The sequence below is a fragment of the Mastigoproctus giganteus genome, chromosome 14 (genome assembly GCF_048544385.1).
Source record: "Mastigoproctus giganteus isolate SK-2022 chromosome 14, ASM4854438v1, whole genome shotgun sequence".
NCBI lineage: Eukaryota > Metazoa > Arthropoda > Arachnida > Uropygi > Thelyphonidae > Mastigoproctus > Mastigoproctus giganteus.
This window is the reverse complement of record NC_143588.1, coordinates 2,558,737-2,584,628: the sequence shown is the minus strand read 5'-3', so window position 1 is coordinate 2,584,628 and position 25,892 is coordinate 2,558,737. Positions and strand designations below refer to the sequence as shown.

Here is a 25,892-nt window from a genome sequence, read left to right as displayed (position 1 = left end):
GCTCTTATATTTTAGGTGCCTAGTCATTTCTGGTGAAAATCCCCTGCAACAACACTGGGTAATGCCACTTCACAAAGAATAAATAACCCTTATTTTGAAGTGATTTCCCAATATGAAATTTGACAGCTACATACAAAAATGATGCTTTGTACTAATGGTATTAAAGCTTTGGTCACTGGATATATATATATAATATAAATTAAAAAAAAAACCCAAGTAATTGCTGTTTTATTTAATTCATGGAGGGGAAATCTTTTAACAAGTAAGGTTTAACTGGCATATTGACATTTATATACATAATTTGCCAGTCCCCTTTTCTACAGTTCTGTTGAGACTACCTTGAAGAAAGATTCAGTTTTGTAGAATGTCTCGGGAAATCAAGATCTGCATGACTTCGTTTGTACCTGAAAGAGGGGGAGAAAAATTAAGTCAAGTTTATTTTCAAAATATTAAACAAATTTATAGTAATGCTCTCAAAACAAATTAACAACTAGCATGTGCAATTTATAGAGTGAAAGGTGTCATTACTGCCAGGGTATTATGAAATACAGTACTTACCATTTCTCATTGTAAAGTGATTAAGAAATTTGCATTTTAAACTACAATAGAATATTGAAAATCCTACAATAGAATATTGAATATTTAAACTACAATAGAATATTGAAAATGTCAATAATTTGAAAGGTCAGAACTCCAAACAAGTAATTACCATAAAATAATTACAGTAAATGCCGGTTACTGTGATAAAATTTGGAAATTGAATTTTGATTCTATTAAATTGCAGTTCTAATAAGTAAAAATCAGAGGACTATAAAAATATGGATTAAAAACTATAATCCACAGGCTATAAAAATGAAGATATAAAGTGAAAATTTACACCTTTTTTCCCTCTTCCCAATTAACAAAATTAAATGATAGATGTGAAAATCAAAAGAATATTATCCACAGGTTAAAAAATAAAAATATTTACGCTTACATACATAGCTTAATAACTAAGCTTAAGACTAAGACTTTGTAATATGTTATTCAGCACACTTTTGTAATTTGATATTTCGGTGCACTGACTTTTTTAACAAAATCTAAGGAACCACCTAATCGATAAGTTCAAAATGCTGAACAAATCAACAGTCCAAACTACCCTTGGTGTCGCTATCATTCCACCCACAATGCACTATGAAAAACAAAGGAAATGCCTAGTTTGGACTCGCAAGCGTTGCTGCGATGTGTTACTGAGTTGAGATTTTTTCGTTATTTTCAATATTTTTTTAGGTAATATTTTGAAACAGTCGTAAAATGGGACTTACCTGTAAAGGTAAGAAGGATCATATTCCATCAAAAAAGGAATGACAAATTTTTTTTTGATTCTTTGAAAAAATTTCATTCTAATAACAGACAACCATGTCAAAATTTTTAAAAAGTTACAAAGAATCAAAAAATTTGTCAGGGACCATCAGGTTTAAGAAACTTAATTTTGAAAATTTAACCTCTCAGCAATTACAATAGGTCAAAAACATCCTGGTATTTTTTTGCATCCTGGCTCCAGGAAAAAAAAAAATCTGAATACAGTAGACTCTTGATTTTCCGGGATAGATGGTAAAAAATATTCCCAGTTAATCCAAAAATACAGTAAGTCTCCGACATATGTAAGAGATACATTCCAGGACTTCTTACATAAGGTAAAGGTGGTGCCTGACGGTATGGTCATGTATGTATGTTGCTCTTAGTAATCATTAAAATTAATAAAGTTATGCCTAAGTTTAAAAGGTGATTTTAGTATCCTCAACTTCAAGGCACCCAGGTATTTATTATTTGCAGTTCCTTTTCATATTGCAGAATCTCATAATCAGACGTGATCAAGCTGTATTAACAACTGACTAGCACCACTTACTGCTATAGGTCAAAGTCAGACTGCACTGCTGTAGGTTAGTACTTGCAGTCGGTTGCCCTGGTGATACACGTCAATTACTAATTCCTGGAATTTCACCCCTCCCCCGGAAACAGATTAACTGCATTCCTAAAATTGGTGATAAGCTTTCTGAACTAAATACCATCAATTTAGCCTGTTAAACCTTCAAACACGAGCAAGTAAAATGAAGTCTTCAGCATTGCTGAATGTAAATTATGCAAATTAAACACTGATCTATGCATATCTGTGTATGTGCTATGCTATGTTTTGTGAATCATGCCTCAAAATTGATTTACAAAAGATGAACAAGCAACGGAGATGCAATTTTTCATGTCTTTCATGCAAGGAAATACCTGACAGTGAGTCCTTCAACAGTGGATCAAGGGCACCTCCCCAATGTAGTGTACCCTGCACACCAACTGAAACTGCATCATCTGTACAGAAAAATAAAGCCATCCTACCACACCCCAGTGGAAGCACCACACTAGAAATTTCCGATCAGCAGGTACAGATTGCCGATAGCAACGATCATCCCCCCACAGATGACAGCGCTACCCTTCCATGTCTCTGTTGCAACACACAGCAGTTCCATGCCGCCCTGGAGGAGTCATATATGATGTGGCTACCTCGGCCACAAAGTGCTGCTGAAAGGTAACAGGGAAAATTGCCTGCAGATAAATGATGATTATGTGATGCTCATAAACACTCAGCTGAATATGCTTATTAATCAGATCAAGCAAATGAAAGCCCAAAACTCAAGCCTATTTGAAGAAATACAACAACTCAAGGCACAAGTAGTTGCAAATAAATTCACTAGTGAAATAGCCTTCTACCACAGAACCCAACCTTAAAAATGGCAAAAGAGATACACCAAAAGAATACAAAGTACCAGCATATTGTGATGGTCAACAAAGTATGAAACAATCCACTAATCAGCTCAACAGCAAAGATTCAGATATCGATGAAGATAACCACTCAAAGACCTCTCAGATGGCCCTCTCTACAGTATCGACCCTAAATAATACCAAACCTAAAATGTTAGAGCAGACAATCCATACTGGAAAGAATCCATCGATACTCACATTTGCAGAAGTAGTCACCAGCCAAAAAGATATTAAAATCCAAAAGATCCCACCAGCAAAGCTTACAAACTGCATGCACTCCCTGCCTATTCATCTCGCCGATCAACAGGTTCACACTCAAAAGAAACCGGGATGATATATTCAATCTATCAGAAAATGGAACGCGGAATGCAAACGGGAAAAACAGGTAGCACACAACACTCCACTAAGGGGAATATTCATACAATATCACAGCGGTCCAGACTTGTGGGCAAATCTTTGTTTCTCGACTGGAGCCGACTACTAAACCAGGCAGCATTAAGGCCATATTTGCAGAACTAGGTACCCAACATATGCATCTTTCATCCTTACCTGCCACCCAGAGATGACGAGCATTCGTGCTGGATCCAATGCTATGGCCCCCTGGAACTCTCGTCAAACCCTTCCTAGACCAGATGCCAAGAACTACGATAAACCACCAAAATCATCAAATGCAATAGCATAAAAGCTGCCACGCCAAAGAAATGCAGAAGAATTCAAATAAATCTACTGAGAACAAACCTACTATAGGAAACAAAATGTCTACATTTCAATCAATCCAACTACCAGCCGTTTATGACGTCAATCCCCAAGGCTGCAAACCTGTCTCTAATATCCCTGTACACATCAAAGACCCAAAAAAGAGACGTCACTTGTACGAACTCTGATTGCTATGGCTACCATTCGAATTGTCTTTCAAAATGCAAGGAGTATCTGTAACAAGCTAGACACTGTTGAACAGCTTCTACTCTCGAAAACCCTAGATATTCTCTGTATCGCTGAAACATGGCTTGGGAATGGGCAAGACTCCCTTGCCTGTGCTCCCCAGGCTGGTTACCAGATGCTCTGCTCCTCTAGAGTGGATCGTAGAGGAGGGGGAGTCACAATACTCTACAACACCACCCTCTTTTCATTGGTACATTCTGTGGTAACCCAATCCCTTGCATTTGAAGTTGCCATGGTGTCCCTCAAGCTCAACAACTACCTGATAGACATAGCAACAGTATATATATATTCCACCAGGCCCAAACAGTGATATCATTGAAGATGTAATCCATTGGCTAGTAAATCACCTTCCCGCCTCTTCTAAGCACATTGTTTGTGGAGATTTCAATATTCCACCTACTCTTGCATATCTTAGTAGGACACATTAGCAGTATGGATTCACTGGGTAGCAGCCTTCTCGACTGTCACCCCACGAGAGGGTCCAATATCTTAGATTTGGTATTCTTCTCAGCAACATGCGACCTCAAAGACAATCCTCACAATCTCTTTCAATCCAATCACAAACCCATTGCCATACTCCTGTACTTAGCCGCACCTAACTTCAATATCCAAGTCCCTAAAAAGAAAAGAAATAACAGCCCTCAAATTAATTTATCCACCACGGTATCTTGAGCCGCATCCTCCATCCCTTGGGAAGCTCTCAATAATTGCGATCTCCAGCTGGCTGTGGACCTCATGACCAGGTAGATCTGAACCATTGCCAGGTACGGAGCAACAAAGACTGTCTGCATCACTCCCCATTCAAGATCTTGGAATCCTGCATTGAACAAAACCTGCATAAGATATGGAAAGAGTCAGGTGCTATACAAGATCGAATTGCTTTCTCCAGAGCAAGGGCAGTGTTCAACCACCAGAAATCATCTACAATCAAAAAACATCTAAAAGCAACCCTACAAAAAGGCACACCATTTTATGACTCCCAGCACACAGGAATTCCTAAAACACTGGACCTTTAACTGTGGATGGATCACATTGCATGGTTCTCGAACAATGTGGCCGACATATCCAGGCAACTTACCTGTCAACAATGTCCCAATGGATATGCTCGCCACCGTTTCATCACTAGGAAGCAGCTTATAACTGCTATAAATGGATTGCCACCCACCGCAACCACAGGCCCCCGACCTCGTGCCACAATTCATGATCAAGTGTCTCAGTATGTTTATCATCGATCCACTACTCTCAATTTTTAACCGTGTCTTAACGCAACACTACTTTCCCCCTCTCTGGAACAGAAAACATCCTAAATGCCAATCTGCACCCCTCATTAAACAGTTCAGGCCAATCTCTCACTCTTCCAGCCTCTTGAAACTTACGGAGAAGGCATTACTTTCAACCATCACCAATCAAATCATTCCTCACAAACCCTACAAATTCACTCTGCTATTCCCAGAAGATCCACAGTCACCACCATTCTTTTTTTGAAAAATTTTTTTCCTAATCGCCCCTCCATGAAATTTTAAACAAGAAAATACTTTATGCTTATTCTTCTTAGATCCCTGAGTCTGATGCTTCTTAGCTAAAAGTTCCGTGTTCCGTATGATGTTAATAAGTTTAATGCTAATGTCTCCTCTTGAACATATATGAATTCTGTTTCTTTCCTTTGTTCATATTTTATTTACGAAACTAAAACACTTTTAACTATATAACACGTTGGAAAGCAAAGAAATACTTTGGCCATTTCAGACCACATTGTTGGATAAAGAAGTTTAGCTGTTTTTGATCCCCACAACTCAGCCATTCCACCCTTTTCAAATTTATATTTGCATTCTTCGTTACATCTTAGTTCAACGAGTTCTTGAATTTCTTCGCTAGCGGACCTGGCATTGCATCCAATTGGATATAACATCCATGGTTTCACTTCAAAAGAAAATAAATCTGAAAATCTGTTTGTCATTTCACCTTTTAAAGACCACAGATCGGAACAATTCTTAAGATCATTCTTGGTGAGAGATTCATTGATTTCAACTAATTCTTGCATACCATGAAATTATTTTCTCATTAAATTGCTTTAAAATATTTCGTTTTTCAGTGCAGGATTTTAATATGCAATCTTCACTGTAATTAATTTCTCTTGAAGTTGAAGTGATACTACATTAAGTTTTCGAAAAATCCAAGCCATATAGTGTATGCTGGTTTTTTTTTTTTTTTTTTTTACTGATCTCATTTGCTAAATGCTCATTTCCTTCACTTTCGAAAAAACTAATTATCATATCAAAAAGATTTACAAATCTTGTTAGACAGTTTCTTTTAGAAAGCCATCTGATTTCTGTATACAAAAGAAGCCTCACATACTGTTCTTCATTATCAACACAGTTTTTCTGAAAAGGCAATCATATTTGTTATGTGACTATTTTATTGATGGTTTTATAATAACTATACTTAGAGACTGATAAAGAATAAGACTAATATTTTTTGCAAACAGATAACGTCGGTGAACGATGCAATGTATTGCAAGAACTTCAGGATATACTTCCTTTAGATGGGCTATAAATCCTTTGTCTTCCAACCATGGAGGTAGCACCATCAATGGCATGGGATACGAAATTTTCCAATGGTACTTGTTTTTTGTCAAACCATGTTTTTACAGCAGCAAAAATGGATGCTCCAGTATAATCAGTATTTCTTCTTGCAATTGGTGAATGTATGCCATTAGAAGGGCCTTATTGTCAGTAACTGTGGATTCATCAATCTGAATAGAAAATTTTCTTGTTTTTAGTTTGTCAATCAATTAGCTGCTCTTCAATGTTAACTGATATCTCATCGATTGGCCTTCGAATTGAATCGTTGCTCAATGGCAATGCTTTTAAAATACCAAAAGGATTTGATGAATCACTGTTGAAATTAGTCTCTAATGCGAGTCATATAACAGTCTCAGCAACCATATGAGCACAACCAGTTTTGCAATGATTTCTGCAATTTTATAAGACACAATCATTCTACCGTAATTTGTTTGTGTGTTCTTAAATAAGGAAGTAACAGTGTTAAGTGGCCCAAAATTCTGTTTTAAATTTTTAAAATATTCGATGTTTACCAACTTTATTAGGATGTTTCCTTTTAAGTGATCTAAAAGTCTTGATGGTTTCATAGCCCCCATTTGAAAAAGAACTATTACACATAAGACAGACTGTCTTGAGTCAAATGGGCTTTCGATAAATAAATAAGCTAGATATTCATCCAGTTATTGTTGACACTGTCTTTTCAGCACTCGACATGATTGAAGGGTTCAATAACTACAAAGAATTAAACAATAAAACATAAATTATTTTTATTTAACTCTCATAGTCCATGCCACTCACAAATGCACTGTGGATCAAAAATAAACAACTTCCACAAGGTAACAATAAATCAATACTAACTGTCACTTAGAAAGTAGAAAAAGAGACTGAAACATTTCTCATCCCATCCATGCCTCATATATTGACCAATGAAACAAAAAAATTAATAAATAACCCACATGCAGCCGCCGAGGATGCAGTGTCGAAAGGCACAAACGCCAAGGATTGCGGAGATATTATATCTGAAAGCAGTTAGGCATTTAATGCCTATGAAAAGCAAAGGTGGTTGAATTAAATCACGTCCACTATCTTCCTTTTACCAAAATTTCATACTCACTCCTAATATAATATATCTATATGTTAAAAATCAGTTGTCTCAGGGGAAAATAAAACCCAATGAGAAAAATTAAATATTAAGGAATAAGATGCCGTCAGGTCGGGATGAACTTTGAAGGGCCACAAACCATTCTGATACCCATGATTATTTTGACCCCATTGAGAATCCCTGATATACAGGAATTTTGCTAGTATTGTATAAGTCAGTAGTCAGGCCACATCTTGAGTACCATATACAGGCAGGGAAGCTGCATTTTAGGAAGGATGTAGATCTGCTGGAACGAGTATAGAGAAGGGAGCAAGAGGATGGTGTTACAAAGAAAGGCTTCAGTTCTGCAAATAAGCTTCAATCCATCGTGGAAGGAGTAATTTGAATTAATTCAAGGAAGAACTAGGAAAATTAGCGGAGGGGATGGACAGGTGGTTTTTTTTTTTTTTTTATTTAATTGTCTGATGCATTATAAGCTTGCTTTCCTGCAACACATGCTGCTGCTACTACTAATTATAATAAATCTTCCTTTTTGTAAAAATAATAAGAGAAGTTTACCTCAATATAGTACATAGAACACTTCCATATGATATTCTCCAGAAATTAAAACGAAAAAAAATTGAAAATTTTATATTACAGTAAGAAATAATTAAAAATCAATTGAACACAATTCAAAATCAACTTAAAACACAATTAAAAATTAAGAAAATTAATTAAAAGAATTTAATGAAAAAATTGCACAACGATTTTTGTTTTGCAATTTTTGTTACTGTAATGTAAGATTTTCATTTTAATTTCTGGAGAGTATCATACAGAAGTGTTCTACGTACTTATATTGAGGTAAACATCTCATTATTTTTACAAATATTGATATAAATGTAGAATGTATCGAGCATTACAGCTCTGGTTCATACTGTCTAATAAACCTTCGTAAAAGACACAAATATAAAATTTCATAAAAATCCATTCACTGGGAGTAGAGTTGTCACATGAACAGATAACACATGGATATGCTAAAGTGCCTAAAAAGGAGTCAGTTTATACATAAAATATGACTAAGGAAGGATTTAACTAAGGATCAACTTAGAATATACAGCATATACACAATTGTTACCATCTGTTATGTGTGATTTCCAGTAATTTTAGACATTTAATAATAGATGACTGTGTACAAAATTGCTTTGAAAATTGGAGGGGAGGATCACACAACTGCCAACTTTTTTGTCCAATTTAGGTTTTTAAGGCAAAATCTTGTTTGGCCAACTTGACTGGTTACTATGATGTAGTCACAAAGAAACTGGATGCAAAAAATAATTTTTTTTCTAATCAAAGTGTAAGTAAGCTGAAATTGTAACGAATGGGCCTGGTGTACTGGGGTCCATGGTTGAAATAACAAATATACACGTATAATTATAACCCAGTTTAATGTAAAATATACTAACAGGCAGTAGCTTTCGAGACTGGCGTGTCTCTTTATCAACTGAAATTCAAATACAAATACAACGGATAAGTGCAATGAGCTGAGTGAGGCACGTTAATCACATGCCATTGTTGTTGCATGGACGTGCGCTGCTTTTACTCCACTGATCATCTAGCATTAAAACGGTTGTCTCTAGGATGGGGTGTAGACGTATGCCTTTGTGGTGGTTTATTGCCTTTGTATTGTTTAATATGTTAAGTGACTCTAGCCATAGGCGGTGGCGAAAGTGTCATGAGTGGTCTACTATTTCAAAGTCATGTTTGGGATCAAGATCGTGGTTGGTGGCCCAAAAATGTTCCACAACTGCGGACTGGTCAGTTTCGGCAAGCCGGATTGCTCTGTCATGTTCCGTAAGGCGATCTTGGAGATGCCTTGATGTTTCTCCTATGTAGCAACTGTCACAGTCTCTACAGGTGATGCGATATACTACATTGCTGCGTAAGACAGGTGTGACAGGGGTCTTCACACTGGAGACAAGTGAACGTAGGTTCCTGCAGGGTAACTGCACGTAATTTCTAAGGACCTTCGAGATCCGTCCTGGCACGCCTGGATAATAGGGAATGTAGGTGGACGACTAGAGACCAGTATACCACAAACCTATGTGGTGCGGACAATTCACTAACTACAGATCCGGCCACGCACCAAGTCATCTCAATAGCACTGCCTGCATCCTATTCTCCAGGGCTTGGAGCCATTCCAGCACTGATACAATTAGGCGTAACGAGATCTCCCGTGTGAAGGCGGACCTAACCAAATGTGGTTATCCATCCCATGTGCTAAGCAGGTGCCTATTACAGGCACAAGAACTCGCATCCCACCCAAGACCACCGAACCAAGACGATATATCATCCGCCTACATTCCCTATTATCCAGGCGTGTCAGGACGGATCTCGAAGGTCCTTAGAAATTACAACATCAAATGCATGCAGTTGAGGTTGTTTCTAGGATGCACCCATCCTAGAAACAACCGTTTTAATGCTAGATGATCAGTGGAGTAAAAGCAGCACACGTCTGTGCAACAACAATGGCACATGATTAATATGCCTCACTCAGCTCATTGCACTTGAATTGTATTTGTATTTGAATTTCAGTTGATAAAGAGACACGCCAGTCTCGAAGCTACTGCCTGTTAGTATATTTTACATTAAACTGGGTTATAATTATACATGTATATTTGTTATTTTAAGCTGAAATTCTCTACAATTCAGATCCAGAAGTTGACGAAATTAATTAAAGCACAAATACAAGTAAATGCAAATTCACCCACAAAAGGCTTAATATGATGTTCATCTGTGATATAAATGTTTGATACTTCAATTCAGAACATAACCGTGACTCATTACTTCTGAGATGTGTATTTTTACCACCTCAAATGACAGTTTCGACAAATTCATTAATTGTATAACTTGATCCTCTACATGATGTGTATATTGTATAACTTGATCTCTACATCATTCCTTAAAGTCAGTGCAGATTTATCAATTCACATAATCATTAGTGTTTTTAATTAAACTGAATTCTATAATTTGTAACTTCACACATATCATTTGGCTGTGATTTGAGGCATGCACCTCATAATCAACAATTATAAATTAATAACATAATAATAACAAAAGAAAACTAATACGCTCAGCATTGTACAATGAAAATAAACTGCTTACCTTCCAAAATTTGATGAACTCTTATGTCTCGCAGATATTGCTGAATGGGATAATCTTTCAAGTAGCCATAACCACCATGCATTTGAAGAGCTTGATTAACAATCTATAATCAGAGAATTAAATATTTACTTTCAAACACAGATTTTCAGAATGTTATTTGAAATGCAGGGTGTTTATAAAATAGCTTCAAGATTCAAAATCTTGAGTCATTTTGGGATTCCAATCACCAAAGTACACTGAGTGGCTCTGCATTAGAAACATCTGCCTTACACCTTGTGTGGCCACCTTTTTTCTTTATAATACAGCCAGTACACATTTTGGAATGGACCCCACCAGGTGTTGCAGGATGTGCTGTGGTAATGCAACCCATGGACAGTCTTATCCGTATGCAAGGATGTGACTGGAAAAGTGAGGGTTTGCTCCACACAAGCACACAGCTTTTTTTTTTTTTTTTTTTTTTTTTTAAATGTGGGTCAATTAAAAAGCAGCCACATTCTTTCCTGCAGTTTTGAGTGTGAGTTAAAACTGTGGCATTCAAGAGCATGATAAGCAAACTCTTGCACATGCAACTCCAGTTGAACGTGTAACTGTAAAAGTAAAGAATTCGTTTAATTTTCATAGGAAGCAAGATATTTTGTTGAGGTAAGAAACTTGTTTATTATACCTTGATTATTCTTTTTGTGTACATAAGTTTATTATTTTTTTTTCAGTTTCCTACTACAAAAGAAGAGTGGGCAGATGCGTCAAAGGAGTTCGATGAGAGGTGGCAGTTTATGAACTGTGGAGTAGCTGTAGATGGCAAACATATACGAATTATACCACAGCCAAATTCAGGAGTGACCTACTGTAACTACAAGAACATGCAAGCAAACCCTCACTGTTTTGGTCACAATTTTGTGTGCAATAAAGATTGTCCATGTAAAGGTCACATTACTGAGATGATAGGCAAGAGTGCAAGTGTGCTTGCATTCTTGTCTTCTGTGGCTCCCCGCTGTCTTTACAAACAATATTGTACACACTCTTTCCTCTAACTTGCATTTGCCTTTACACAGGGAATTAAATTTGTACAAAAGAATGTGCTCCAACCAATCCTGCACATAAGATTGTCTTCATAAAGGCCGCTATTGTGTTCAGTAATGCCTGTACAATGTCAGAAAAATGGTCAAAGCATCAGACGTACGACGTCCAGCAGGTCCGAAAAATGCTCGACTGTGCTCAGCTAGGGAGAGTTGGACAGCCGTCCAAAAACAGAGAAATCACTATCGTGTTCTTGAAACCAGTTGGCAACTTGCCGGAACTTGTGGCATGGCACATTATCTTGATGGTAGATGCCAGAGTTGTCTAGGTACACAATCATCATGTACTTGGTCGGCAATGATAGAAAGGTAAATGTTCCCATTAAGCTGTTCATTAATGGTGGTCAGAGGACCCAGAACTTATCACAAAAACAGTGCCCAAACCATAATCACAGCTTCCAGTCTGCTGAATACCAATGGTGCATCCAGGTGCCATAGTCTCATATTGCCTTCTCCAAATACAGATCCACCCATCAGAATAATACAATTGGAAATGGAATTCATCAGAGCAGGCAAGAGATTTACACATCAGTGGTCCAGTCTTGGCACATGTAACGCACAGTTTCTTTTGTATCTCACAGTGAGCATGGGTACCTGTGATGGCCCTCGATTGCCATTACCTATATAAGCTGATATCCAGTGCCAAGTCAATGTCAAAGGCAAATTCACAATGGCACCACAGGATAGATGCCCTATGACACCACAGGATAGATGCCCTTAACCATGTTGGCTGTTGTTGAGATACTACCTGCATGTCTTACACCCCCCCCCCCCAGTCATTTCCCATTTGTACTTGGTGTCAAACTATCTTGACGCTGACCCATTCATCCTCACAGACACTCGAAAACTGATCGGCACACGTGCGAACTACAATCTTGTATCAACTGTTCCAGACTTTCAGCTTTCACCAGTAACACAAACCAGTTCATTCTTAGCCTGAGCCAACTCAAGGTATTCAAGAATATTAATTCGTAACAAAGTTCCTATATGTATGTATTTAACCGTTTATGAAAAATAAACTATTCAGAGTATATACTCACCAGGTAATGCAAGTCATTTGCCTCCTAGTATTGCCACATAATACATTCTATATTATGGGATACATGTCAACCTGCGCTTTCATTGATTCACAGTTTATGGCCACCTCCAGTTACCACAATAGTCACCTAATGGTCATTTCCAGGTGGTTTATGGTCACCTCCAGTTACCACAAATACATTTAAAATAAAAAAAGGTAAAGTGAAGCCATTATCAACCCACTGCAGGATGGAAGTACGATGTAAAATTCAAACCACTATATTATTCAGTGCAAATGCATCATTACTACATACTGAATTTTAAGACAAAGTTGCTGTCCTCTTATACTTCAAAGTAACACTTCCCCATTAGAGAAGTCTATTGCTACTTATTCTGAGTTTTAAAGTTTTTCTGTTTTAAAGTAATTTGGCCTCTCATTGGTGATGGTTGGGGGGGGGGAGGTAGGTACCCAAAGATATAACAGCTTACAACCTAGTTGTTGTTGTTGTTGTTCATGTGTCATCTCCATTCAGGAGGTTGACTACCATGAGTCTCTACCAGCTTCGCATCTGTGCTTCCCCTGCACAGTCTTCATAAGAAAGATTAGTCCATTCCTTAATGTTGGTAATCCAGGTCTTTCTCTGTCATCCTTTACTCCCTTTTCCCTCTATCATCCCTTTCAACATTTTTTTTGTAGTCATGTCTCGGAAGGTGACCAAGATACTTGTTTTCCTTTGCTTAATAATGGTCACGAGTTCTCTTTTATTTATTTTTTATTAAAGCTAGCACTTCTGCTTGGCTTTCTTTGTGTCCAACCTAGTAACAAGTAACAACCTAGTTGTTACCAATTTAAAAAACGTGAGAGATTGTCGTTGTTATTTTGTTTTGCTCCGGAGCAATAAGGCCATATTGCTCCGGGGATATGCAGTGGTTATTCCCTGACCTTTCTGCATCCTCCGTATTTGGTAGTCACAGGCTCGAACCCCAGTCTAATCAAGAAGCATGTGCTACGCACTGCTGCTCCTGCCCACCTGGCTACGGAGGTGCCAAAAAAAAAAAAATATATATATATATATATATATGAGATGCCAAAAGATGTACTCCTTAGACCAGTGGTTCTCAAAGTGGGTGCCACTTACTCTTTATAGGGGTGCCATGATGTCAAATTTAGCATCAGCTTACATCATGGCATGGTAAATACCAAATAGTGCTAATCAGTATTGGTATGACTAAATAATGCAAAGTTGCAATAAAAAAATTTTTTTTTGCAACTTTGCATTATTTGTATTAAAAATATAAATTTTTATATTTGCACCCACTGGTTCTTATCATCATTACACACTTCAAATTTTCTCTAATATAGCTAGTTAGCTTTGCACTCTGCAAGTGTTAATGTAAATATTCAAACATCAAACTTTACCTTTATACCACATATTAGTGTTTTCAATTACTGTTGTATGTGTACTGTATATATACATTATCAGGGTCCTCATAAACGAGGTGTGGTCTGATCTGGGGCACTTAACGGTATGATTTTTTACAAAAAAGACTATTTTTGTGACTTTCGGAACTTTTTTTTTTTTTTTTGTTTCTTTAATTTAGCAGTGAATAAAGAAATTCAATGTCAACATAAAACAATGGTACCTTCTCACTAGTTTCATTTTTGCCGAAGTTGTGATTTATTTTTTTTTTTATAAAGGCAAAACTTTCATTTGAATGCTAAAACATAATATCAGCTATTGTAATGTTTCTCAAAGTGTTGACCACCAAGCTATTGTATTCTCTTCTGTAGTATATTTCCCCCAATTAGATAATTAAATTTTTATAAAATTATCAGTAACAGTTTCTCCATCTCACCATCTCCATCTCTTATAGCTGCAGTAAAATATTTAATGAATGAAATCTTAATTGTACATGGGACAACTGCCTAACTAAACATTTTGCTCTGAGAGGGAACAAGAGAACCAGCTACTTTGTCAGTTTTGATATATTTGGTTATACATGTGCGATTCTTTAATGAATGAAATCACATTTAGACTGACAATAACTAGTGTAGTGTTCACCATAATTATATTGCAGTACTGTAACATTCACCTGTGTTTTTTATAAACACAAGTACCTTGTTTACTTTGGGGGGTCCATGGATGTAATATGGCTGTATTATTATATTCTGATCCAGAAAATAACAGTTATATTACACCATTTTCTACAGAAAGTGATTTTTGAGATGTTGGTTTTTGTATATGCAGTGGTTTCCGGGAATACCATAATTGCATTACTCAAGGAAGACATGTTATTAAAAACAGTTTCATTCTCTCTTCTTCTTCTTCTTCTTTTTTTTGTACACTTGGCCATTTAGCTTTGGTGGCTGAGTTGTTCCTTATTCTTTATTTATAGAGTATACTGTAAATTGGACTGGTACTGATCATTATAAGAAATTTACAATTTTAAAATTTTATTTTTTAAGTATATGACACATTGCTGTTTAATATTTTCATTTTAAAGAACTATAAAGCATTATAAAAAACTACAGTAATGGTGCATTTGCCATTTAAATTGTTTTACCAATTTCACCCACTGACATCAAAACAGAGAAACTAAAAGGGGAAGGGAAAAAAAAAAAAAAAACACATGTAAAATGAAATCTGTTTATATAAAAATGCTTGCTTAATAGGTAGTCTCTTGTTTGTTGTGTATTCATGTTAAAAAAATTGGAAAAGTTTATTTTTGGCTATAATGCACTTCACTTAAAATGTGTGTATTAATGTTATCTCCTGACATCTGCATTATATTGAAGCTACACTATATGTATATTTAAAAGTTACTTACAGAAAAACATTTTTCTGTAGCAAAGAATTTTGCCATTGAACAAAGGGGCACAACATCAGGTAGACTATGATTGAGGGAGTGAGCTGCTTGTCGCACCAAAAGACGAGATGCCACTAAATCCGATGCCATTCGGGCTAACTGGAACTGATTATGCTGTGTAAAAACAAACAATTAAAATGCTGCATAACTAGATTCCACAATCAGAATCTTTTAATTTGCTCCTAAATATACAGTGTTGAATAGCAAAATTAAAAATTAGGCTAATAATTTCTTTTAACCCTCCAAACAAATGTAAAATTTAAACTATACCGAAACCACAAAGTTACATGTACTTATTAGCATTATTATAGTTTAGGATGAGTGCATTAAATGTGTAGAATAAAAAAAATAATAATAAATAATAGCTGAGGGGAAAATACAATCATTAGTGATCTTATGTGGGTAATCTGAAAAGGTTATAATCCTACATAGAAAGAAAAGAAGTAAAAACTTAAGTGTTTTATTTTTCAACATAGTTTCCTGCCCCCCCCCCCCACCATCAACACCATACACATATTCAAGGCTTACAATACCTGGCTGCTAATGTGCCAGTTTAATTCTCTTTAAATTTCATACATTTATTCCTATATTATGGGAAGAAGGGCGGTTCAATGCCATTAGTTTTGTCCAATAAGCTACTTTATATAACCTTCAATCTGTCTATTGTATTTTTACACACAAAATAAACAAAAATATGCACCATAATGTATTATATATCCAGTAACATTGGATATAATATATTTATTAAAATAGTGTGGTTTATAATACACTGTTGCTAGTGTTATATTCATGTTATATGCATTTGCATATAATCTGATGTCTACTTATTACAGTTAATTTTGTTTCTACAAATAAAATAGTAGATGCATTGACTGTGTATATATTAACTGCATATTATCTTAAAATTTCATTGTTATAGAGGGGAACAGGCATTCTGTGTGTTATCAGACACTCAGCCAAAAACACTGATGGATCCAATATCTTTCTATTTCAGAAGATTTAGGAGAAGTCCGGTTGGCCTGCCTCCCTAAATTGCACTCATGCACACCTTTTTGATGGTAAGCCTTGTTACGTCACTTAGGTGGCAATGAACGTGTACAGTGGTTTTCTTCAAGGCGCCTGGTCAGCGTGAAGAGAAAAGACCAAACCTTCCAGCACATGACAGCACGATGAAACAAATGGCCCTCAGTCTCCAGTGGCTTTCACTCCCCCTCTTATGGCAGCAAGAGGATCAGAGTGGAAGCAGAGGGTGCTAAGAATCTCTGGGTACGACCAGGCTGCCATGCACGGAAACTGAACTTGGCCTGTTACAACATAAGATCGCTCATCGGTAAGAAGATTTAACACAAGAAAAGTAGAACAAGCATTAAGGGAAAACAAAGGACTTAAATCAGCAGCCATGAGCAGTAATACAGAAAGACAAATGATACTGAAACTGAAGAATACCGATGGTGTAATTTTAAATAGCAGAGAAGGCATAATTCAAATAGTAGAGAATTATACAAGGAGCGAGGGAATGATGCCAGCAGTGGGGAAGATGGATTGCAAATTAGTAACACACACAACATATTCTATATCCTTCCTGATGAGGTAGAACAAGCATTGAAGAAAATGAAGAATCAGAAAACCCCAGGGGAAGATGAAATTACCGTAGAGTTGTTAAAATTGGGAGAAAGAGACATGACACAAAAACTGGCAAGACTCTTCACAAAATGCATTAGAAAAGGTGTGATGCCTAAGGAATGGAATAATGCAATCATAGTTTTGCTGCATAAGAAAGTAGATAAATCAGAAATTGGAAATTATTGACCAACTAGTTTGTTATCCCACATCTACAAGTTGTTCACAACATTACTAACAGATTAGAAAGAATACTTGATGAGAATCAACCAAAAGAGCAAGTTAGCTTTAGGACAGGAGTCTCAAAAATGGATTGCCTTCATGTAATATCACAGCTAATGGAGAAAACAAATGAATATAAAACACCATTATGCCTGGCATTTGTGGATTATGAAAAAGCATTTGACTCCATACAGCATATGACAATGTTTCGGGCACTGAAAAGACAAGGCATAGATACCCCATATTTTATGATTTTGAAGAAAATATATGAGAATGCTACCTCCTTATTAGACTAGACAAAGACAGTAGGAAATTTAAAATTGAGAAAGGAGTTCAACAAGGAGACACAATATCTCCGAAGTTGTTTACAGCTGCCCTTGAGATAGCTTTCAGAGACTGGTCACAGAAAGGAGTCAATGTGAATGGAGAGTACCTAAACCATTTATGATTTGCAGATGACATTGTGGTCATAAACCACAATCCCAAAGAATTAGAGGAAAATCTTAATCAGTTATGCAGAGTTAGTAAGGATTTTGGACTAAAGATGAATATGGCTAAAACAAAAGTAATGATGAACGAGTATGCCACAGAAAGGGATATAATGATTGAAGGAGTCATATACTTATCTGGGACAAGTTATCAGCTATAATAATGATAAATGGCTGGAAGTCAAGAGAAGAATAAATTTTGGATGGATAGCATTCAGGAAATACAGTCACATACTGAGGAGCAATATCCCAATTTGTCTGAAACGTAAAAAATGAACCAATGTATACTCCCCCACCATGACTCATGGAAGTGAAACTTGGGCACTCACCAAAAGAATGGAAGAGAAACTGAGAATGACACAGCGAAGAATGGAACGAATCAGACTGTTAGATAAGAAGAGAAACACATGTATTAGGCAGCAAACTCCAGTAAAGGACATTCTTATCAAAACTAAAGAACTAAAATGGTCTTGGGCAGGACCCATAGCTCGAAGACATGATGAGAGATGGATTAAGAAAATAACAGAATGGTACCGAAGAGGAGCTAGAAGAAAACCTGGAAGCCAATGACAGAGATGGACAGACGAAATTCATGAGTTTGTGGGTAGTAAATGGATGGCCATTGCACAAAACAGAAGGAACTGGAAAGTTGCTGGAGAGGCCTTCATCCTGCTGTGATTGAAAATGGCTGATGATGAATTATTACATCATCATCATTCTAAGGGACAAGCCCTGTCACCATAGAGATCTTTATTCTCCACTCAACCCGAATTTGGGCATTTTGTTTAGCTTCCCTGTAGTTCATTCTTGAGAGTCAGAGCACATCATCAGGTGGTGTGATTCTTGGTCATCCTCTACTTCTTTTCCCTTCAAGCTGTCCTCCTAGTATGTTTATCCAATTTATCAAATTTAATTATCAAATTTACTATTCAATCATTGTCTCCAGAAATGTCCTAGGAACTGCATCTTCATCTTTATTATGGTTTTCTTGATTGTTTGTTTCTCAGCTACTCTGAGGACTTCTTCATTTGTGTTTTTGTCTCTCCAGTTGATTGCTGTTACTGACCATGTTTCACATCCATACAGCAGTATACTACATATAAAGGTTTTCACAAATATTTTCCTCTTTTCTTTGTTTGTCTTGCTTGAAATAAATGATTTATTTTTTCTAAATGCTTCTTTCACTATAGCAATTCTCCTTTTTATTTCTAAATGGCTTTTGCAACCATTATTTTTGTCTTTTTTGTGTTAATTCTAAGAAAACTTCTTCCATTACTTCTATTGTGTTTTTCAACTCTTCTTCATTTTCTGCTAGTGCTGCTATATCATCTGCAAAACGTAGGAATTGCACCCGTACTCCTGCTATGTTCATTCCTTTGGTTTTACACTTCACTTTCTCTAGAGCGCCCCCCCATGTAAAATTTAAATAGTAATGGTGATAATGCACACCCCTGTCTAACTCCTTTTCTTATCTTGGCTATTAACTTCATTATTTTAAAATTCAGATTTTGTCATTTGATTTTCATATAATTTTTTGATGGCTCATCAATCTCTCTAATCAAACCGGGCCTTCTTCATGACTCTGTAAAGCTTCTCCCAGAAAACACTGTCAAATGCCTTTTCTAGATCAATAAAAGGCTATGTGTGTGGTTTTATTTATGATATTCTTTTATCTACAATTGTGTGTAGTGCTAAGATGGCTTCTCGTGTTTCTCTTCTATTTCGGAAACCAAACTGATCTTCGCTTAAAAACTGTTCTGTTTTTGGTTTAATTCTGTGTTTTATTACCGTATTTGATGACATATAGGATGCACCCCTATTTTAGAAAGGAAAATTAATGAAAAAAAGCTTTAGTATATATTTAGGCATTTAATATTTATTCTAATGTGCATAGTAGAAAAAAGGTCATCCTAAACATGTGATCAGAACAGCAAAAAAACATACTAATACTGTATAATAATACATTATTTAATTATTAATTTACCAATACAGAAATTTAAAAGAGAAATAAAAGAATCTTAGCTACATTATAAAATATTTTGTATGAAGCAAACTACCACTAGAATTAAAAATGAACGAAAAGACATCAGTGTTCTGCAAACGGAAAGTTCAGTCATTTTGAAAACGAAAAAACTCATTGCTTTCAAATCCCAAAAACTCTTCCTTGCTAAAGTTGGTATCACTATCTTCAAATAATGCAGTGTCTTCAGTGCCATCAAGGGCACTACTAATTCCGGTCTTCCTGAGAGACTTTATAATTATTTTACCACTTATATTCCACCAAGATTCCTTAACTCATTTGCACACCTGTGCAGTAGTGGGCCTCTTCATTCTTCCTGTGAGTGTGACGTCATGATTGGATTCTCCCATCCATTTGTTCTTTCATATTTTGCTTAAATGGCTTGTTTATGGACCCATCCAAAGGCCACAATTGGATTGTCAGTCCACCAAGAATGACAACTACCTATGTATTCAATTCCCTCACCCTCTTTTTAATGACTTCAGTTCTACGGGCTCTGAACTGGTCCCAAATGAGAAGAGATGGTGGTCTCGTAAGGAAGGAAACCATCCTTCAGAGATCACCAGGACCACCGTTTATTAGGTGAGAAAATTTCCTTGATCACATGTTCATATTTTCCACTATCCTCGAAAAATTACTGCAATTTTCAGAGGTTTGAAAGTTTTTCCTCTAGTACAGAACTAAGATGAAAAAGTACAGAGCTTCATGCAAAATTTCATTAAATTTGGTGCAGTAGAAGATAAATTAAACTGGAAAAAAATTTTTCATAATGCTTTTTGGATGATAGTTTTTTGTTACAAAAATTTTTTGGAATAACGCCAGTAAAAATGTTTTTAAGGTCAAAAATGGTGATAGTTTTGTGCCATCAGCACAGCAGGCCAAAACTGGTATACAATTAGCACCGTTCTTTATTTTATTTCAGTCACCCACAATGATTATAATTCATTGTCGTGATTATAGTCACTTCACACACAATTAAAGTACACTACCGTACATGGAGATACACTCAACATCATGAAAGACTACACAGAACTAAATGGCCCATTGGTTGTGCCACATTTTAAAGGATCGACAAACTATTGAGAAACTTGAACAAGAACCTTGAAGCTTCCATTGCCTTCTAAGTCTTTTCCTGTGTTCCCGGGCTTTTGAAACTCCTTGGAACTGATTCCAAACAACCCTACGAGTCCAAAAGTACCCTAGGGTGTCCTGTTATTCTTCAGAAATGAAAATATTCTGACCGAACGGCAAAATACAACCTGCCCACTCACCTCGATGTGGATGAGGCAGGGCCCATTTTCGCATATACGACACAGGGTGATTTTTCAAGGCATATTTTCGGAAAAAAAGGTGTCTTATATCCCGTCAAATATGGTATGTTCAAAAGTATTTTGGATGCATGGCTAAGCAGACTGATGATTTGGTAGTTTTTACACTATTGCATTTCCTATTTTTTGGCAATGTCACTGGCTTTGAAAAAAGTCATCCACATCTTTTCCTTCTTTGTAGACTGCTTTTGTGCTATTAAACATTTCTTTCCTTGTTTTGTCTCCTGCTGTTTTTTTTAGCAGTTCAGCTGGAACTTTATCTGTGCCTACTGCTTTTCCATTGGGGTTCTAATTTAGAGCTCGTCCTATTAGGTCTGGCCCCAATAGATTGGGGCCAGACGATTGGGACAAAACAAACAAACAAATTGGAGGCCAAACAATTGTTTGGCCTCCAATGCTTCCTCAATTATTTGGTTTCCATCATAGAGTCTTCTAGGTACTCTTTCTATCTTATTCCTATCTCTATCTCTAATCAGTAGTGTTCCATCTTTATTTCTTATTGCTGTGCTTTTGGTTTTATGGTTTCAGTATACGTGGCAATAATCTTGTATGCTGTCAGGTTTTCCATTGTTTAAATTATCTTCAACTTCCTTGCATATTTCATCCATCCACTTTTCCTTTGCCCTTCTGCATTCCTTGGTCACTTTATTTCTTAGTCTTCTGTACTGTTAGTATTAGTATTGGCCACATAGTGCAAGAACGCCTATGGCTAATGCTGCACCAGACAAAAAAAAAAAAAAAAAAAAACCCCGAATAAAACAATGATAAAAAAAAAATAATAATAATTAATAAAAGAAAGGGAAATTAAACCTTGTAAGCAACTTATTCCAGTAATTTATAACTCGCTGGCTAAAATAAAACTTCCTGCAGTCCAATCTAAACATTCCCCCCCCCCCATAACTTGAATTTATGTCCTCTAGTTCTAGCATCATTTATAATCTTGAAAACTTCGTCCTCATTCATTTTACACCTCAATCAAATCTCGTCTCAGGTGTCTAGTTTCCAAACTCTGCAACCCACGTATTCGAAGTCTTTCTTCATAATGACGCCCTTTTGCCGATCTCACCAGGCGAGTTACTAGTCTTTGCACCCTTTGAAGAAGCTCAACGTCTTTCTTCAGGTGCGGTCTCCATACCTGAACACAGTATTCCAAGTGTAATCTAACAAAAGCCTTATATAATGGGATTATCATGTCTCTATCTCTACTTGCAAAAGTTCGATAGATCATTGATAGGACACCATGGGCCTTCCTTGCAACCTGTTTACAATGCTCAGAGAATTTCATGTCCGACCGTATCGTAACACCCAAGTCCCTTTCCTCCAGTACTGGGTTTAGCTGAACTCCACCAAGTGAATAAGTTATTTTGGGATTACTGTTTCCCAGGTGTAATACCTTACACTTTAGCATTAGCATTAGTAGAGGCATATGATGCAAGAAAGCAAGCTTATTCAGCATCAGCCAAAAAAAAAAAAAAAAAAAACAACCACTACTCCCATTTCACCCCTCCGTTCGTTCGAAATACCTGTCCAGCTGAGCTTAAATTTATTTAGGCTATCAACTTCAACAACAAGCGATGGGAGTCTATTCCACAAACCAACTGCCCGCTGGCTAAAGGCAAATTTCCGCACATCTATTCGACATCCGTCCTTCCTCAATTTGAATTTATGCCCTCTCAGGTGATTATTCTGAGCAAGAGGAAGAATCCCATCGGCACTGAGCATGCTCAAGCCATTCAAAGCCTTATACACCTCTATCAGATCACCTCGCCGATGCCTAGTCTCCAGGCTCTGTAATTTGCAAAACTTAAGCCTTTCTTCGTAAGAGCAACCCTTTGTTCCATTCACTAATCTTGTTGCCCTTCTCTGTACTCGTTCGAGCAGCTCTATATCCTTCTTGAAATGAGGCCTCCAGACCTGTATACAGTACTCAAGGTGTGGCCTGACCAATGCCTTATACAAGGGAATAATCACATCCTTATCCCTGCTAGAAAAATTTCTGTATATCATTGACAAGACACCATGAGCTACCCTTGCAGCTCGTCTGCACTGCTCAGAGAACTTCATATCTGCCTGCACAATTACCCCCAGGTCCTTTTCATTCTCTACCACTGTCAGCGTAGTACCACAGAGTTGATACGTTGATCTGGGGTTACTGTTTCCCATATGTAGTACTTTACATTTGTCAATGTTAAACTTCATTTGCCACCTCTCAGCCCATCTGCTCAACCTTTCCAGATCCTGTTGCAGCAGCATAGTATCAGTAGTGTCCTTAACAACCCTGCCAACCTTGGTATCGTCCACAAACTTGTACATTAAGCCTGATACACCATCATCAATATCATTTATAAATACAGAAAACAACAATGGACCCAACACTGAACCCTGAGGAACTCCACTAATAACATTAGTCACGTTGAGCAGTGTCCATTGATTACCACTCTCTGTCTTCTGCCACTCAACCATCCCTTTATCCATAGCAGCAATTTGCCTCCAATGCCACACTTCTCCAATTTGTGCAGCAGTCTTCCATGCGCAACAGTATCAAAAGCCTTTCTAAGATCCAAATATATAATATCAAAGTTATTCCCTGCATCCAGTTCTTTTGTGACTACATCATAGTATCCAATCAAATTGGTCAGACAAGACCTGCCCTTAACAAAACCATGCTGTGTCTGAGCTATAACTGAATTCTTGTCCAGATGATCCTGCAGTGCTTCTTTAACCAGTGCCTCCATTAATTTTCCTGGAACCGAAGTTAAACTAACAGGTCTATAATTACTTGTGTCAGCCTTTGATCCTCCTTTGTGAATTGGGGTTACATTTGCACATCTCCAGTCCATGGGTAACTCCCCTGAGTCCAAAGAAGCTCTCATAATTATGGCTAGGGATTTGCTTACTTCCTTTGCTGCCTCCTTTAATATAACTGGATAGATCCCATCCACCCCTGGTGCCTTTTTTATGTTTATCCTCAGCAATTTCTCCTCCACTTTCATCTCAGTTATTAGAAAATAATCTAGCTCACTGCCAATGTTTACTTCACCTACGACATTCCCCTTCCTGAATAACTCCTCATGTGTGAATGTAGATGCAAAATACTCATTTAGATTGTTAGCCACCTGAGCAGGATCCTCAACTGGTGAACCATCAACATCCAGTGGACCAATCTGATTCATCCCTTTCCTTCTTGAGTTTAAATAGGTAAAGAACTCTTTTCTGTTTTTCTTTGTGTCCTTTGCCAAGGATTTCTCATAATCTGCCTTTGCCTGCCTAATCTCCTTTGTGACTTGGTTACAGACCAACTTATATCTATCATAGGCTTCCATGTCACCCATTAATTTGTATGTATCCCATGCATTTTTCTTCTCTGCCATATGTCTCATTAGTTCATCTGACAGCCATTTAGGCCTGAACCTTGAACAATATTTCTTGGTTGGTATGTAAAGCCTGGTAGCTTCCAAGATAAGTTCTTTGAATGCTTCCCATTTTGAATTTGCTGTTGGTAACATCATCAGTTGGTCCCACTGTATAGAATTTAAATACTGTCTCAGACCATCATAGTCGCCTTTACGAAAGCAAAAACCCTTCCCTTTGCCTCTGATGGTAGTTACCTCCTTGAGTAAATCCCACTTCAGCACACTGTGATCACTGCCACCCAGTGGTTCCTTTATCTGCAGATTCCTAATGCATGAAGAATCACTACTGATAATCAGATCAAGAGTATTACTCCCTCTAGTTGCCTCCCGAACATGCTGGTGTAGAAAACAATCATCCAATAAATCCACAAAAGCCCTGCTAGTGTGTGAGTGACCAACCCACAAATTCCAGTCAATATCTGGGAAATTAAAATCCCCCATTATAAGACTCTCTGATTTACTGGCCCATTCTATTTCCCTGTACAGTATCTTATTATACTCATCAGAGTCATTAGGCCTATAGCACACTCCTACTCTCAATTTTGATTTACCTATGCTTATGTCACACCAAACTGACTCGACACTGCCCTGTCCATCAATATCGGCTGGCTTCACTTCCTTGGATTTTATGTGTTTTTTAACTAATAGCATAACCCCTCCTCCCCTCCTGTCCTGTCTATCCTTTCTATACACATTGTACTCCCCAAATTCCAGTTCTGCATTCCTTATATCTGTGTGTGACACCACGTCTCTGATATCCCAACAATATCTGCCTTTGATGTCTTGAGCAATACCTCAAATTCATCAAATTTATTTACTAAACTCCTAGCATTGGTGTACACGCAAGTATACCTGCACTTGTTCCTATTCTTAGCTACCCTAACACAACCCATGTGTTTACTTGTATCACAATGACTTCCAGCAGCACTTTGTTGGATTAAAGCATAACGGTCACTTTTCTGACCATTCCTGAAGTCTATCTAGGTCTCTCTGAAGAAGCTCAGCTTGACAATGATCATTAACTGCTCTACAAATTTCAGCATCATCTGCAATTTAGACATCACGCCCTCCATCCCTTCATCGATGCCGTTTATGAAAATTAAAAACAACAGTGGTTCTAATACTGATCCTTGGGGAATCCCACTTCTTACATCAACCCAATCTGAGGAATAGCCATTTATCACAACCCTCTGCCTCCTGCCCTGAAGCCATCCTGCTATCCATCTAAGGATTTTCCCAGTGATTCCAACCTGTTCCAGCTTAGAAAGCAACCACTCATGTGGGACTCAGTCAAAAGCTTTGCT

At 37.1% G+C, this 25,892-nt stretch overlaps 1 protein-coding gene across 3 annotated transcripts in view; it reads right to left on the bottom strand.

The window, feature by feature from the left end:
• Positions 1–228: 228 nt before the first annotated feature.
• The window catches only part of LOC150074950 (isobutyryl-CoA dehydrogenase, mitochondrial-like), a 163,071-nt gene continuing 137,407 nt past the window's right edge, over positions 229–25,892 (bottom strand). For all 3 annotated transcript variants that reach the window (XM_090389128.1, XM_090389127.1, XM_090389129.1), the window contains exons 8-10: positions 15,459–15,611; positions 10,537–10,639; positions 229–404 (exon numbers count right to left, since the gene is read on the bottom strand). In XM_090389128.1, the coding sequence (XP_090245254.1) occupies positions 352–404; positions 10,537–10,639; positions 15,459–15,611 (309 nt within the window). In that variant the 3' untranslated portion in view covers positions 229–351. The remainder of the gene's footprint in view (positions 405–10,536; positions 10,640–15,458; positions 15,612–25,892) is intronic.